This window comes from Cyprinus carpio, chromosome A4 (assembly GCF_018340385.1).
Source record: "Cyprinus carpio isolate SPL01 chromosome A4, ASM1834038v1, whole genome shotgun sequence".
NCBI classification, from domain to species: domain Eukaryota; kingdom Metazoa; phylum Chordata; class Actinopteri; order Cypriniformes; family Cyprinidae; genus Cyprinus; species Cyprinus carpio.
The window spans coordinates 8,836,021-8,853,839 of record NC_056575.1 but is presented as its reverse complement, the minus strand read 5'-3'; the positions used below and the strand labels follow the sequence as shown (position 1 = coordinate 8,853,839).

General features: G+C 37.0%; 1 protein-coding gene across 7 annotated transcripts; it reads left to right on the top strand.

Annotated features, from left to right (window-relative positions):
- Positions 1 to 774: 774 nt before the first annotated feature.
- LOC122139804 (methionine-R-sulfoxide reductase B3, mitochondrial-like) lies at positions 775 to 12,563 on the top strand. Of its 7 annotated transcripts, none has more exons than XM_042739419.1 (7): positions 775 to 929; positions 4,663 to 4,819; positions 7,625 to 7,733; positions 8,103 to 8,180; positions 8,321 to 8,349; positions 11,909 to 12,006; positions 12,087 to 12,563. In XM_042739419.1, exons 2-7 carry the CDS (start codon positions 4,744 to 4,746, stop codon positions 12,258 to 12,260), a joined length of 564 nt encoding a protein of 187 aa, XP_042595353.1. In that variant the 5' UTR covers positions 775 to 929; positions 4,663 to 4,743; the 3' UTR covers positions 12,261 to 12,563. The 7 variants fall into 7 exon arrangements, with proteins under 7 accessions (XP_042595353.1, XP_042595345.1, XP_042595312.1 ...); XM_042739378.1 differs by lacking the exon at positions 4,663 to 4,819 and adding an exon at positions 3,271 to 3,466 and having other exon boundaries at positions 785 to 929; XM_042739396.1 differs by lacking the exon at positions 4,663 to 4,819 and adding an exon at positions 3,255 to 3,466 and having other exon boundaries at positions 790 to 929.
- The last annotated feature ends 5,256 nt before the right edge of the window (positions 12,564 to 17,819 follow it).

Sequence of the window (17,819 nt, the reverse complement as noted above, 5' to 3'; positions counted from 1 at the left end):
GAGAAAAAGTAGAAGTTATTCAATCAAAATACACCCATTGTTTTCAACTTTACATTCATTTTAAATAGTTATATTTAATTCTTAATTAATGTCTGCTATATTCCCAGTTTATAAGGATCCTTGGCCTGAAAAAAGGTTTGGTCTTTTAGTTAAATTGTATATGCAGAAGTACTTAATACAAGAATAATAAGCATATTAATAATAGTTTAAGTTAAATAGCACCAATAAAATGACCATAGCCTACTAATGTAGAGTTGAACATTTAATATATTGCTAATCATTCAATGGTAAATTATAATAGATTAATTTTGAATCATTAATAGAAAGCATTTAAATATACAAAACGACCAAGTTAGGTCATAAAAATTAACATTAGTATGATTAATACACCTCCCATTCTATTAATAAATTGGTGTAAGGTATTTTTGTTTTTTAGTAGTATAATTTTAATACTATTATCTCTCAATAAAGCCCCAGCTTTTCGCATTTCACTAGTTGGCTGATCCCAGACCAGACCAGAAGGTACTGGTATCTTTATTCCGAAAGAAGCAGGATGTGATGATGACATTCGAAACAAAATCTGCCTAGGGTTCTCGTGCGTCTGTTTAGACCCGATAACAACATGAAACATTACCCAAATAATCAAATCAGCCATAACCTATGATTTGGTACAGTCTTATGGCGTAATTCATTTACCAAAGCGCACAAACTGACTCGCGCTGAGTAACGTTAGCTGTGCGCGCAAATTACGCATTGTTCATATTTGGAGCTCGTCTGCCCGGCGAGAGGAATTTCCCAGAATGCACTGGTCATTACCTAAGAAGTACAGGGTCGTGTCGCTGTTTGACAAATGCACTGCTCTCACCGCGGCCCCCCTTCACTCTCCAGTCTGCTGTTCTACTGGGTTTTAACGCTACTTCTGCTCTCTGGTACGTGTAAGTACTTGTTATATGTTTATATTTTTTGTTACGCACTTTTTAAGAGACTTCAATGTAGGCAACAGGGTCTCTGTGACTACGCGTTGAGTGTGTAACACAACACCGTTTTACTTTACTGTCAGTTTAAAATTGACGCAGTTGAAATGTATGACATATTTATGCGTTTGTTTCATCTGTTTATTTGATTTTATGCTTCTGTTTTATTATGAAAAAATATATTACGTAAATAGCCACAGGAAATTCTTCTAGTCTTCTATAAGGAGCATATCAGTTACACTTGTATACTGTGTATATACTATGTATCCTCCCACACGTGATGTCATAGAAGCGAAGAATTATTACGTCACGTTCTGTTTATGCAAACCACACCCTTACAGGGAAAAAAATAAAATAAAAAACTGTGGTACTGTGATACAATAATGCAAACACCACAGTATTATACTTCAATGTACTTTCAAGTAGGTTGTACCATGGTACTTTTTTTGTAAGCACAGACCATTCAGAGACATTAATATTTTATGTCATGTTTATTTAATTGCCTTCTAAAGTACTGACACCTATCTAATAAACTTCTAAATGCCCGTCAGGATGTTCAGTCATCCGATGGACAATAAATTGTAATAATTTAGATGAAATTGTATTTGTGAGTCATGAAATTGGCAGGTACTGAGATTCTGGTGAATATCATTCACTGTGTCGGTAACAAAACAAGTTATTACTTCAGGCAATTTGGGTGTTGCCAGACAAAAACGCACCGACTATTGCCAAAGTTTTACATGCTTGAGATATTCATGCATTCATTTGCCTGCATCCACTTAATCATTGTTGTTCACAATGGCCCTGCAATCATTTACACAGATCTGATCTGCTTTGAAAACATTTTAGCCCTCATCTGTCGCTTTATGACCTTATATAGTTATGACTCTACCCAAAGTATCAAGCATGCTTTATTTATAAACTGCATTGATACTCAGAGCACTTGATATTTTTGGTGAGAGGCTTCAAATGCATTTATTTTGCCTTCTTTGGAGATCTACTCATTTTGTAGCTCAGTAGATAAGGGCGGTTTATTCATAGTGCTTAGAAGGAGTTGTCAAAATGGCATTTGTCTAATGAGTCCCTCTTATCAAGTTCCAGTTCGGCTTTACAGAAATTAATTAAGTTAATTTGGCTTTCCTTAAGTGCTTGTACTAACTGTAGTGATTCATTAGTACAGCTTAACAGAGTAAAATAAATACATCAATAAAATACACAAGCAGTAAGATTGGAGAAATCCGGATCAAGTGTTGAAATCATTTAAAGAGAACTTTCTGGAATGCAAAAGATGTAAATGTCAGGCAGATGTAGACAGTCACAGACCTATGGTGTGATTCTGCAGAGCTGTAATTGAGCTCTATTTATAGTTCTCTCTGCAAGCGATTGCTGGGTATTTTTAAAATGTGGCCTTCCTTGTGACTGTAAAACCACTCGTGCCAGACAGACCAGTCCTGGGTGAAGAGTCACTTGAGTGCCATGGTTCTCTCTGCAAGCGATTGTAACAATTCTGAATTTAGATACAAAATAATCATGGTTGCCTTATTTATTTTATTTTTGTCATTTGGTTTCTTTTATTTAAAAAAAAAAAAAAAAATAAAATATATATATATATATATATATATATATATATATATATATATATATATATATATATATATATATATATATATATATTTAGTTTCTTTTATTTAAAAATAATTAAATAAAAAATATCAAACCAAGTTGCATTTATTTTAAAAACACATGGATAACTCTTTTTTTTTTAAATGCTAACTAAAAAATGGGTAAAGATTAAGACACAATATATTTAGCCAATTTCTGGTCAAAAGTGGAATGTTTATAGTTACACCTGTGGTTGCGCTGTGAATTTGAGGAGAACTGACTTCATACATCTACTAAAAATCATTGTGGGCCAGCTGATTAAAAGTAAAAAACAAACACTTGGCTCATAATGTGACATGAGAGCAGAGCTTGTTTGGAGGAAGATGCCATATATAATGCAAATATTCAAATATTCTAAAATGTTCAAATCAAGCTCTTTCTGATGATAATTTGTCATTTGTACTGTTCTCCCATCTCCTTAAATGAGCAAATTAAAAGATCTCTCTCTTTTTCTCACACACCTGCATGACCACTAGATGGACCTCATTCCTCACAAACCGCAGCTTCGCCCTCTCATTCAGCAGCGCTCTGTAGCTTTGCCTGTTATTGCTCCTGTAGTTCAGCTGTAATTTCCCACAATTCTGGGGCTTTAACATTTTAAAGCTACCTTTTTCATAGGTCTTTATCTTTATAGTTACAAGAAGGCTTGGAGAAGGTCTTAAAAACCTTCCAGCGTTCTTCAGTGTGCGCTCGAGTTTGCCCGTAGGCCAGGATGGCTGCCCGTCTTCTCCGATCCATGGCCCCGCACGCATCCATGGCCCTGCTCCAATGCAGTCGTTCCCATAAGTCCCCAAGACCGCTCCTAGCACTGATTCCACCCACTACACTAGGTACTGTAACCAATGCGATATTTAAATAAGAAGTTTAATTAAATGAGAAGCAGACTTGATTGTCGTGTCGTGCATTGGTTTAGGGGATTATATACAAATGCAAGTGTTCTGTGTAGTACAGTTGATATTAGCAAAGTTGCTAATGTGTATTAGGATAAATTGAATTACAGGTGTAGATTTTTGTTTATGGCCCACAGACACACAACTGACGTGCTACAGCCATAGAAACCGCTGAGAAGCTCGGTGTTGGCAGCTTTTTATCTGTTTTCTATGCAAAATGCTTGTGCACTTTTTTTCTATGTCTTCTCAAGGCTCCGAATTCTAAAACTAATAACCCAGCTCATTAAACTTGACATAAAATATATGTTGGATCCACTAATGAAGTTCTCTGACCTTTTAATCACTTCTCAAAAACGTCTTCACTGCTTAATATGTATTTATGGAAGCCTGCAAATAGAAAACAAAAAAGGCAATTGCAACTCAAAAATTTTTCACTGCTTAATATGTATTTATGGAACCCTGCCACGCAATTCAATCAGAATTGTGAGATATAAACTCAAAATTGCATGATGTTTTCTTAGTTCTGAAAATAAAAAAAACAAATTTCAAGATGTTAACTTACAATTCTGACAAGGAAAGTCAAACTTGTGAGAGAAAATCGTAAGTGCGAGCAAAAAAAGTCCAAATTGTGAGAGAGTCTCATGGCAAAAACGGGCTTCCATATGTATTAGACAATCAGCAATCAGAAATAAATAAACAAAAAATGGCCGCTTTAAGGTCTTTGGCTAAACATTTTATTTTATTTATGAGCCCCTGTGAGGTATAATATTAAAAAGCCTTTATTAAAACTAAAATTCAATATGGCACTCTTTTATATTAAGCTTTTTAATATTATACCTTGGGATGTACATGAAGTGGTTATATATGAAGTAAATGTCTTAAGTGTACAAGGTTTTCAGTTGAATTGTGGGTCATTTGTTTTTACATCTTTATCATTCCAGTTCACCTCTCTCTCTTTACACAGTGACGTAAATCAGTCTTTCCCTGCATGAGAAGTGTCAGCCGTCCCGTGATAGGCTGCTCTAAGTGTCCATCTCTGTGACTGACATCTGTGTTGACCTATGTTGTGTTTTTTTTGTTTTTTTTTTTCTCCTTCCTCTCCCTCCTCGCCTATGTTTGTCTTTATTATTTTTTAGCCTGAGTGGTAGGAGGGTGTTTTAGCAGGCGGCTCCTGTCTCGCCGCTGTTTCTGTTCTCCCAGCAGCATCGGCCGCAGCCATGTCCGGGTTCAATCTACTGCATCTGGTCAGCCAAGGCCAACCTGTAAAACTCAAGGCCTGCGGGCTCCCCTCAGGTCACCTGGATGCTGTGTGTGTGTGTGTGTGCAGTGTGCTTTGCTTCCTCAATGCTTTCATATGTGCGCACATGCGTGTGTGAGCGTTTGGCAAGGGGTGTGTGTTTGATTGATGATAAATGTTTGACTGATGACACTTGTGGAGAAACCAACTTTGGATTTAGGCAGCCTGACATTGAGCTTTATCAGTGGACAATGTATTATTTACTTTGACTGTCTTCACATAAATGCATGGACTGCTCAACAGGTGAATAGGTAATACTTTTGGTAACATTTTAAATAATTTCCAAAATAGTACGCTTCCAGATATCAGGTTCACCCTGGTGCTTAAGTTGGTTTTTCTACATTTGATGACCCCTTGCTCTGAAATGTCACCTTTTGCTTTGTTCTTTTTTTCCTCTGTTTAGCTCTTCAGTTGCTCGTGGAATAACGCCTAATTCACTTTATCTTCTTTTAAGCCTGCATGATCAGTCAAGCTTTAACATTATCTTAATTTCTACTAATGATTGCACTTGTAATTGCATTTTTAATTTTAGGACTTTAGATGGCAATCACATTTGAAACAGTGTATTCTGAGGGATTTTTTTTTTTGGTTGTTTGTATTTGATTTTTTTTTTTTTTAATTATTGGTTGGATGTTAAAACTTTTTATAGTTTCATTAAAATGCATCAGTAGATTAATATCAATAACTGGGTGTTTCTGTGTCAAAATTATAAAAACACAACAGGATTTGCATTTCCATCCTGAATGAATTAATAGTGCTTGAAAGTAACAAAAGAGTAATGTTAAAGTTTTATTTGTGTGTAAATAAAAAGCTGAAATGATAATTAACACAGTTATATGATTGAATAGGTGTAAGTAAGAAGAAAGGTTGCAAGTCAGTTTGCAAATATGATGATGATATTATGATGACATCATTACAGTTAGGTGAATTTTAAGTGCAAAACATTCTACAAATGTCAAAAATGATTCTAAAATTTCTTGAAATGTATAAAGTTTAAAAAAGTAGAATGCTTAATAAGGCTGGCATTACTGAAATTTTTTTTTTTCAAGGTTGATATTATAATTACCCATTTCTTGTGTAACCATTTTATAATTTTCCTTTATTGAAAGAAATAGTTTAGCAATCCAAAAATCATTTAATTACCTGTATAGAGACACATTTGAGTGCTACTACGCGACAGGAACATTGATAGTGTGAAAGTACAAGTGTTAACCAGAATGTTTGAGTATTAATACTACAGCGCTGCCTAGCAAGCACTAGCAAAAAGTTTGAAAGCGATGAGTTGAGAATTGGTGAGAAGAAGCGTGAAAAATGTCTGGGGGAAGACGTGATATTTTTGGTGTGAAGCAAAAAGCCCGTGCTAAAAACAAACCTTGCTTCCAATTAGGAAATAACTTTCACTTGAGGTTATAGAGGAGGGATGTTGGAACAACGTGCTGATTTGTAGTGTGACCTCTGGGTGCACCAAAACTAAATCATTTGCAGGGGGTGACAAAGACCAAATTCCTGAATTTCTTTAAATGCCTCCTTAGAGGCTTTTCTAGACAAACCAAGAAATAAAACACTTTTTTCCCCTTTCCCCCTCCCTCTCTCTCACAGTATAAATAGTATTCAGAGCCCTCCATACACAAAAAATAGGAATTCTCTCTCTCTGTCTCACTAATAGGATCCAGAAGACCCCTCTCACAGAGTCGAAAGGAATACGGGAGAGTCCTGCAGGGAGGCGACCCCCTCCTCTTTGCGCTCTCCTCCCCTCTTCCCCATGTTTGTCAGAAGTAACTTTGTACTCACTGGACAGAGCAGGGCCCATCAATGGAGCCCATTCACCGGAGGGACCTTTAAAGACCCCATTATTTCCTCCATTCACATGGTTTCAATCTTGTCGAGAGGAATTCTCCACATAGTCTAAGTGAAGGGAGACCCGCTCTCACCAGAACACAAGCCGTAAAACTGGCCAAACAATACAGGAGCAGGACAGACCCCACAGGAACACGAGTGAAAAAAATCGTTATTAGCTGGAAAAAAGGTGGAAAGGAGGGAGAAAACACTCTGTAATGGGAAATTGCAGTAGAACTGTATGTTATTTAAAACTGCGGCTTGTCCCGGGGACTAAATGGCGTACAGATGGACATCTGGCCCCTTTTAAAAACATGGCTACAGTGCTTCTTCTGAGGACCTTACGGTTGCCAGAATTTCAGGCTCATTTTTTATATTTAATTTTTATTCCCAGGCACTGTTTTGAAGTTTGTTTTGAGTTTTATTATTGTTGTTATTTGTTTAATTAAGTTTGAAAGTCTATCTGGTGACAGTTGGTGACTGTTAATGTTTACTTATGTTGGTTTGCATTGTTGTGAAGCTAGGGTCCAAGTGTAGCAGTCAAGATCGCTGCCTTCTGTATGAACAGCCAACATGAGCGCTCATCTAGAATGTCATAACTCACCACGTATGTTATGCAGGGAAAATCGAATTTGCCTCAGCGTAATACTTTGGCTGTAGCACATTACTGATGGAGCGTTTGGATTGTGTGTGTGTGTGTGTGTGTAACTGACATTGTGATTTTTCCAGGCAAGAGTCAAGTCAGGCATTCAAGTAGACATCCTTTATTATCGGCCAAACCAAATCAATTGCAACCAAAGTAACCAGACAAAAGTGCTGACTCCTGCTTGGAAGTAGTCACATAGAAACCTAGATTAGAGTGACAGTTGTTTGGTTTTTAATAATTCTGGAGGTTTAGCACTACTTTTATTTTGTGTTTATAAACACTTAAATGTTTGTCTTACATCACTTGTCTTTCCCTTTAGGAACGTGCCGAAGTAAGAAGACATGGCCCAAGACGTTCCCCGAGGAGGAGCTGAGGAAGCGACTGACCCCAATGCAGTACCATGTTACTCAGGAAAAGGGCACAGAGAGGTGGGTGACCCACCCTAACTAAAAGACACCTTAAAATACGCACTTGAATGAATTAGTTTGTCATTAACGTAAAAAACATATACTCCAGATTTATAGATATATATAAATTATTCATAAATTATATTATTCAATTTTTACAAAGTATACATATACTGTATATATTATACAACGCACTTGAATGAATTAATATATATATATATATATATATATATATATATATATATATATATATATATATATATATATATATATATATATATATATATATATATATATATGAGCTGACTATTTTCTTTTATTAAGCTAACCGTATCCATAGTTGATCATTTTATTGTTTAAAGTCACATTTTGTGGTGTTTTCATCCCTAGTGCTTTCACAGGAAAATATACAGATAATAAAGAGGAAGGAACCTACCAATGTGTCGTTTGCGGTGCCCCTCTTTTCACGTGAGTGTCCATAATGACCCATCTTTAAAATGCCCACTGTTTTTAGTCTTTATTTTTGATTTAGAATTTAAAAGGTTTTTTGTGATACTTTTTCATTTGATAGTCAATATTTTGTTACTGACGCATTACTGTCCTTGCAGGTCTGACAAGAAGTTTGACTCTGGATCAGGTATGGTTCTGCACTTACATATAATAAAAATCTAAATAGATAATGAGACAAATGAGTTTTTGTAAAAATGCTTGATTTCCATTTCAGAACAGCTACAGTACATCTTTTGATAATGGTGTACGGAATGTTAAAAGACTAAGCTATTTTTTTTTCTTAAAGAGAGAAAAAAAATATACAGATAAGGCTCATTGCTCCTCATTTTTCTCTTGTCCAGCTCAGTAACGGAGAATTTGACCTTCTCAACCTCGTTTATGATTGAGCGCAAGGACGAATGTGAATCCAGTCAGCTGTCTAATAGGCTGCAAGTGTGGGGCATGAAAGCTCACATGTTCCTTTATATATGAGTTACAGCACCTACAGCAAACCATACCATGACTTAAAGATCTTACAAAATATCTGAAATTGGCTGTACACATTCAGCCCCAGTCATCCATAATCTTTTGGAATTCTCCAGTTCTTAATAAACATCAAACATTCCTCCTTCACAATTAGAGAACAGCTTTGTTGAATTAATGTATTTCTCATTAAACAGTATGAATGTATTTTTAGTTTTTTTTTTTGACAGTATTGTTTGCTTTAGTTTTTTTTTTTTATGTTTTGTTTATTTAATGTATTATATTAAATGGATATTTGATTTGATATGTTAAATGAATATTTTTTTTAGATGTTACATTATATTGGCCAACAACAACTGACTAGACATGACAAAGTAGTTTTTGCATTGCTCCTCACTGTTTTTCAGTGTCTTTTACAATGAATGTTGGATTTATACATAGTTCAACTTTTTTAAAAATGCATCTTGCAATTCATCTACTGTATCTGTTTTTGAATGCAAGAATGTGTTATTAATAAAGTATAGTCACTTTGATATTTTTTAATTCAGGTGTTCAAATAAGCATTCAATTCATATCATAGTTTTTATGAATTGGAAGTTTCCTGGAAGTGCTTCCCATCTTTCTTCTAATATGGCTTTTGTAGTTGAAATGGTATACTTTTCTGTTACAAGTTTACCATGTGTGATAAATGTTTTGTTTTAAGCATAAAAAGACTCTCATCAGCTCCGACTAAGTGAATGTTGAGTTGGCGTTGAGTGTATACAATGTAATTATAATATATCGCAGCAACGGATTGTTGATCTCTTACAGATCTGAGCTCCAAATCACATACTTCTGTAGTGTTACTCATGCTATTTTTATTCGCTCTCTGAACAAAGTATAATGTGTATGCAAGAATTCTTTACAGAAATCAGGCCGAAATGAGAAACATCTGGGCCCATGTTGAAAAATCTGATTTTCGCTGGAGTTGAATCTTTTTTGTCTTCGACATAGAGATGGGAGCCAAACGGGCTGCACTGCATGCAGGCAGTGCTGCAGCCAGGACTCATATAGACTCAATTTCCTGTTGTGTTAAAATGACGCTACACTGCTCCATTCACTGGGCCGCTCGCCCTGGCGATAAAACTCCATTAGATCAGCTCCGCGTCGATCCGCCGGGATTCTCCCGGTCTGAGTCATAGGATTCCTATATTCCCCCTAGAGCTTCCTGTGTCTGAGTGGAATTTCGTGGCTTTGTAGTTGCGGCCAAGCATCTCCTCCCTAAGAGGGAGGAGAGAAAGGGGGTCAGTATAGATGGCGATTGAGGGGTGTTCACAATGCCGATCCTAGACTTCTGGGGGCCCTAAGCAAAACTTTGTCAGGGGGCGCTTGTCTGTGCATCCATAAAAATCCCTAAATGCCTCCCAACCCCTTAACCTGTTCTTTCAGAGCAGTTTCAGTGTCAACAAACAACAGTGAGTTGCAACAATATTAGGAAGAAAATGACAAACAATAGGACAAACACAATAGAAAAAATATATTAATGAAATAAACAATTTAGCGTATAATAGCCTAATATAATCAAACATAAAAATAAAGCACTGCATAGACTTCACCATATAAACTAAATATAAATCGATTCTCGTGCACAAGGAAAAGCACTTGGGGAACAATGTCTCTTCCGCAGCTCAGTGCACATTAATTTAATTTGTAAAAAATATCTTTTTTTTGTATCGAGCAATGACAGTCACGTTACATGATTTGAATGTTATTTAGAAAAGGAGACAGTGCACCGCATTAAAGGAAAGGAACATTCATGTTTTCATAATCGCTGGTAGCCAAAATCAAAAACTAAATTAAAATTAAATCATCTTTGTGAGCAAGGGGGCCCCACGCAACATGCAACCCTTGCATATAGGGAGGATCGGCTCTGGGTGTTCGAGGAGTTGTGGAGAGAAAGTATAGAATGAGCGAGTGGATGATTGATTGACTGACTTCTGTTTCTCATCACACGTAGTATCACAGCAGTGAACCAACTCCTGCTTCCTGAGGAATGAGCCGATGTCATTATGAAATGTAAAATCAGATAGCGTGATCAAGATGTGCTTTGCAATAATTAGGGTCGAAAGCTAGAATTAAGCGCATGAAGGACCCTTGGTTGCAAAATCTCCTACGCTGGCCCTCAAACAACTCTTTCCGTTAATATTCCATTATTATTTAGAACAGGGTAATTGCGGGTCCTTAAAAAAATCTTAAATTTATGGACAGTAAGTAAAATGACATAGTTAGGTTTTTTATTATATTTTAACACTCATAATCTACCATTCAGTACAGATCATTTGCTTTGTACCAGTAAAAAGTTCTTAAGATTTTTTTTTTTTTGAAAGTCTTTTATACTCTAAGACTGCATTTAAATAATCAGAAAAAAGCAGTGCCCTCAACTGCCAATAGTCTTGCCAATACTCATTCTTTTTGCTTTGCAGCGTCTTTCCCTCTACCAGTAATCAGGAGCTAGTACTTTAAAGTTGGTAGGGGTTTTTGTCAAAAACCTAAGCAAATATGTCAGCAGAGGCTTGTAGTAGTAAGCTCCCAAGGTTCCTCTTCTCCAGACGTTCCACCTACCCAGAGAGCTGTGAGCAGGACCACCCATGAGCCAGAGCAGCCATTCTTTCCACTTGCACCCCTGTTACTGGGTAGAAATTTTCCAGATGAAAGAAACAGGATTGTGAGACAGCCCGTAACTCTGTCGATAACGCTGACCGTTTTCAGTGAGGTTTGTTTCACTTCATGATCTCACCATGCAGTAGGCAATGAATGATCCCGTTTATCTGGTTTTGCCAGGAACCAAACACCCAAGAATCATGGTGGTGATTTTTGTATCAGCAAACACTAAACTTATTTTCTTACCATTTAGCAAAACTTTCTTACCAAACCAAAGGACCAAGCTTTTCATGCATTCTCTGTTTTTCTTTTCCAAATAATCCTAACTTATTGTGCTTTGCATTGTAAGCATACGCAATGTGTTGTATTAAGGTTAGACTGATTAGACTGCATTGTGCTGGAGTGAAAGACAAGGATAGAGAAGCAAGAAAATCTGAGGATTTCACTCAGAATGTTCTTTAACATCAGGACAGGCCAGGAAGAGAACAAAACTCTTAAACTTGTACAGCACAAGATGGAGGCTTTGTAGGTTTGTGGATCACATGAAGATTTACTTAACCCTCAATGTTGGACTACTTTTGCAGGATGGCCATCCTTTTTTGATTTGATCAATAAGGACTCTGTAACACTAACTGATGACTTTTCGTACGGAATGCACAGAGTGGAGGCAACCTGCAGTCAGGTACGAAACCAGGTTTACATCTATTTATACCCTGCTATGAAAAGAACTTCTTGAATTTTTTTTTTTGTTTCTATTTGTAGTGTGGTGCTCACCTGGGCCACTTTTTTGATGATGGACCTCGACCAACAAAGAAACGCTACTGCATAAACTCTGCTTCTCTCAATTTCCGGGCAAAAAACAGTCCTTCTGAGGAGGTGGAAGCATCCGGAGGAGCAGGTCAATCACCACCTTCTAGTAAGAATGAAGAACTTTAATAGGACTTGAAATAGACCAATCAGATGTCACACTACTCCAAAGCTACTCCTGAACTATCAATTCCAAGTCAAGTGAGCCGTGCAATCAGACAAATATATGCTTAGCAATATAGATGGGTCCTTCAGAATCGCAATATGCAAAATCATTGTCCAGATAACAGATTAGAATGGCCTTATGTTTGTTCCTCAACTACTTCTTCACTTGAATTTTGTGTCATTTGAAGAGCTCACATTGCTTCAAAGAGATTTGCTCTGCTAAACTGTTTTTAAACACTTGGTGGTAATTTTCAATTAGGTACAAAAGTCTGATTCTTTATTTTGAATTTTGTGTTATTTCTTTCTTTTCATTTCATTTTTATGGGATTTTTGTTTTTTTTAATTTCAAATTTTAGTAAAATTCATGTTGTCCTTTTTTTTCATATTCTTGATTGATTTTTTTTCTGATTTATATAATTTGTAATGGAAAAAAGAAAAATGCATTTTCACTAGTGGTCTCTGACTTTTTGGACCCCATTGTCAATTGAAAGTCCAGTGATTGGAAATGAATTATATATGTATACTTTCTCAGAATGCGGTGTTGTTTTTGAAGTGACATGTGATACAGAGAGGTCAAGAAGTTTGAGGAAAATGCTATGCAAGTGCTCCTGTGAGCAGTAAAATAAGCACCGAGTGGAGAACAAAGCATTCTTTGAAATAAAATGGAACAGATGACAAATGTTTAGTCTGAACACAAATGTAGCCTGACTTTTAAGGGTGCCTTTTTGGTCTCCCTGCTTGCAGTGCCTATTTTTGTCCTGAGTTGATTTTTTTTTTTTGATTTTTTTTTTTTTATGTGGATTGTGGATTTGATTTGATTGATTGGATTTTAATTTATTTTGACCAGTTTGATTAGTGGATTAAAGTGATATTAAGAATAATGTGTTGTTATGAATTTTATTCACATATTATTATTATTATTATTTTTTGATATTGATGTGTTGTTATGAATTTTATTCACATATTGTTGTTATTTTTTTTATTACGATTAATCACATCCAAAATAAAAGTTTTGTTTACATAATATAAGTATGTGTACAGGGTATATTTATTATGTAATATAAATACACACACATAAATTATATATTTAGAAAATATTACATGTATATACATTTATATAGTTATATTCTTATATTTTATATTATATATATAATATTTAATATATAAACATAACATATTCTTCTTAAATATATACATGCATGTGTGTGTATTTTTTATAACATAATAAATATGACAGTAGTACACACATATATTATGTAAACAAAACTTTTAATTGGATTAATTTATTTGACAGCCCTAGATTTATATTAAATGTTTATAAATGATCCATTGATTTATTTATGTGCTTTGAACTTGGAACGTTGTAGTCGGTCATAAGATGCACGAGAATGAATGACATTAGGTCTTTTTCTCAGTCAAAGCTATCAGAAAGCTTCAAAAGACATCCATATAGTGTGCTATTTGTGTGTATGGTACCTTGCTTTTTCAAGCTTGACAGCCCCTGGTCACTCTATGTTTTGATTAGGTATTACTTTATTTTGATAGTCCACTATAGACATTGTGCTGATGATAAGTAACAATGCAACTACATATCAACTACCAGTCATTAGAGTATCAGTAGACTGTCTGCTTTAGACCTGCTAACATTTTATTTTGATGGTCTTCTAACAGACTGTAACTTTGCAAGTACTTCAACGTATTCTACCAACCCTAACCCTAACCCTAACCTAACAGTCTAGTAATGCTCTAATGAGAGTTAGTTTACACATAGTTTAAAGCTATAGTTAGTAGAATGTTTAAAGCAGACTGTCAAAATAAAGTGTAAACTTTGTGGACATCTGGAAAATCTACTAAATTTCTCCTTTTGCATTCCACGGGAGAAAGGGGTCCTATGGGTTTGAAATAAAATGAGGGTAAGTAAATTTTAATGCAAAATTAATATAGATTGTCGAGTTATTTTACAATTTGCATATCTAGCAAATTTACTATTTCCTGAACTTTTTGCTTATCTTAACAACATTTATCACGTTGATCACCATATGTGGAAATTTAGACACCCTGTATGTCCTCTTTGGGTTAACTGCAAAGGTGTGCTTGGTGAGCTGCTGAAATTTATTGAGGAATTGATATGTTTTGTCGGGTTATTTTTTATCTTTGGAGTGCTGTTGTTTAGAGAACAGAGTGGTTGGCCTTACTCTGAGAGTGTGGGAAAAATTGTCCAACGGGCCTGTTGCTGAGAGCGTTTATGTTACCGATGCAATAAAGAATATTTACAAGTCAGGTGTGTTTAGACTGAGGGACGAGGGAGGGGGTTTTCGACAAAAGATGGAGGTTTTGGGGGGGACTGGCAGCTGGAGTGTCTCAAACCAGCTTTCAACCCCATATCATCTCCCACCCGGAAGTCAAACAGTTTTGTCATTTATGGAGCAAAAATGAACATGCAGGACACTCTCAGTAGGTAGCGTGACTACTCAGCCTTTCTTTTGTGGCTGGAATTCCAAAACATCCTGTTGAAATGAGTCACGTCTTGTCTCTGGCCCAGACATTAATGCTTTAATGCAAAGAATAGGTAAAGCTTGTCCGTTAGTCTGTTTTCACGTTCAGACAGTCCGCCTCACTTCCTGCCACTGAAGTGTCAACCTGAACAAGTCATACTGTATCTTGTCCCACTGGCCCCATTAGTTTGCTCTATGAAAGCACTAAAGCAAACAAAAGATTCCCTGGCAGCAGCCGTACAACCCAAACACACAATCCATGATCCACAAAGTCATCCAACACATAAACACCTCCCTCGAACCCTGGGACAAACACTAGACTCTCCATATAGACTGAACACACTCATTCACAGTTTCTTTGGGTACACGTGTGCAAGCCCCCTTCTTTCTTGCTTCATAGCCTGCCATTAACTGTAGCTCTGTGCTGACTTTGAGGGATTACAGGGGCTTTGCACAGACATGCCTCTGTGTTCCCCCGAAAATGCTTGCTTGTTTAAGACCGCAGCTTTGTTGCAGGCACAGGAAACCTTAAATTTACCAGGGTTTATGAATTATTAGTGTTAGTTTTCTCCTTACTTCCTTCCTTCAATCTGTGGAGGACTTAAAAATTAATTTGATGATAAATCAGGCCCCTTTACCAATCATACATTCAGGCCCTTTTACCTATGTAGTCACTTTCATATTCAAAGATTGTGGAATGTTTGTGCAAACCAAACTGAACTTAGGTGCTTGGAAAGCAGTTGAGGTCTCTGTTTAGCTTTCCAAGTACCACTGCAATCTGTGCAAAGTTCTATATCCACACAAATCACACACTGAAAAAGTTCCCCCTGTATATATGGCTCTTTGCCATGCAATAATGGGCACTTAAGTTTTCACCTTTTAAAATTACCATAAAAAGTATTTTAAAAGTCCATATTTCAGGTCTACTTGCATCCTTTTTGAACTTAGAAATCTTTCAGCTGCATGAAAAAGAGCAACCTCCATTTGTGTTCCACAGAAGAAGGTCAAATGTGTTTGGAATAAATTAAGAGTGAGTAAATGATGACAGAATTTTCATTTTTGGTTGAACTATCTCCAAAGTCCAGAATAAATTTGATACAAATGTTTACCACTTGATATTCACCATTCCTTTACCACAGTTGGACACACACCTCAAGGACCAAGAGTGAATTAGGAGATGCCTTTGGAGGCCCTTTCTAACTTATCATAGATTCTTGAAGGCACTTCCTGATTGTCCTGAAAGAATTGCTTCATCCCAAGCTCTCACAGACTTGTTCAAGTCAGAATCACCTTTCCCCTGCATTTGGGATGATTCGGATGTCATAATCAGGTCAATTGCAGAAGCCAAGAAGAAAGGGAGGACAAAGCACTAAAGTGAGAGTCAAAAAATAACTTGTGGAATAGTGTAGCTCTGCCAGCTCTATCAGGGATTCGTCTGATGGATGTGTTGTGACTCCTTTACTGGAGAAAAGTCAATGATCTCATTTCAGCTCTGTTAACTTCTGCCAAGTATTTACTTTTTTCAATGAGCAGTGTGGGGGCAGAGGGACAGAGTCTGCCTGTGGCCTCATTCCAAATGATGCAATTTGACAGAAACCACATGAAGGGCCGAGGGTATGGGGTCTCAAGCTTGAAGGCAACACTCAGCATCTACCGGGCCCTGCTTGTTCCCAAGTGCGCCTTTCGTCTGATTGGTTCCAAATGCGCTCAGATATATTTTGCCCTAGGTTGTACCAATCACAAATATAATCTTTTGGTCAGAAAAAAACAAGTCATTTACACCGAGCCAAAAACAAACTGGCACTCATGTTTGATACTAAACTAAATGGTTTATCTTTTATGTTGTCTGGGAATATTGTGCAGGTTGTCTTTCCCTCTACTGTCGTCTTGCACTACTTTTGCTGTACTGGAGTTGGGCGTCTACAAGGGAGACATCACAGCTTTGGAATGTCACCAGGCAATCACCACACCACCTCTCCAGCATGTCGAACATAAATAAACCCCAGGATCTAGCCGCCTTGTTATTCCTAGCATTACTATCAGGAAGTGTCCAGCGGTGATCTATGCTATTCAAATAGTTCATTTCCAGCCTCGGTAAGACATTCTTTTCCCAGGACAGGGAATTAAAAAGCAGCTCTGTGTTTTGAAGTTGGTCAAGGGGATGAGGCTCACCACGACCGCTGTGTTTGGTTTAGGAGTACGTGCTGTTATTGGGGATGTGTGTGTCCGTCTGCAGCTGGTGTATTGGAATGAAGAGTCAAGTCCGGCATCTCTCGAGCCAGGAAAACGTAATTTCTATCCCTGTTTGTTTTGAATCTGCCAGGTTGTTTTGACTACCTAAGTTTGCATCTCGAGCACACATCCTGATGAACCCAGTGAATGTGTCCTGTGTATGACCCCACAGCTGTCCGAGGGTTGAGCAGGTGCTTTGGGAGAGCTTTAATAGGTGATGAATGCAGAAGCATAACTTTTACGGACAAGCTTGGGATCGGGCTTGCTGTTGTAAAGCGAAAGCTTAAGCATTTAGACGGAGCCAATTATATAGTGTAGGAGAGCGAGGTTTAATATTGAATCCAATGTCTCCATTTTAGGCTTTTGGGTGAACAACCAGTGGGTGCCTTTGTTTTGCAGTGGATGGAACTGAGCTCTACCATATTGACACAAGGAAATGTGGTTAAAAGTCATTTATTCTTTAAGTAGAGGATGTTAGCCGTATGATTAATTAATAGGCAGAGGTGTGTGTTTATGAGAAAGGAAGTTCAGTATGGCATCCAAAGGTTCTGGGATCAATTATGTCGAGGAGAAAGTGGAGTGAAATTGTGGCCACTGGGCCTCTTGTTTCTTTGCCAAGTTCTGCGGTTCATGCCGTCGAGTGAAAATGAGCTTTTATAAGAGCATATTCAAGAGCTGACACCATAAAACTGACAGAGGGCATTTGTGCCTTTGTAGTTTTAGCCTGTGCAGGACTTGCATCTGGAGGAAAAGACAAGATTAAGGTTCTTAGCTGGCCCCCTTTCTCCCATAGCCC

What these genes read in the sequence shown, in the direction of transcription:
- LOC122139804 (XM_042739378.1), top strand. Translation starts at nt 3,349, where the DNA reads ATGGCTGCCCGTCTTCTCCGATCCATGGCCCCGCACGCATCCATGGCC. An exon ending in TGCGGTGCCCCTCTTTTCAC is followed by an intron (nt 8,181 to 8,320) that starts GTGAGTGTCCAT and finishes CTGTCCTTGCAG; the next exon opens with GTCTGACAAGAAGTTTGACT. An exon ending in GAAGTTTGACTCTGGATCAG is followed by an intron (nt 8,350 to 11,908) that starts GTATGGTTCTGC and finishes CTACTTTTGCAG; the next exon opens with GATGGCCATCCTTTTTTGAT.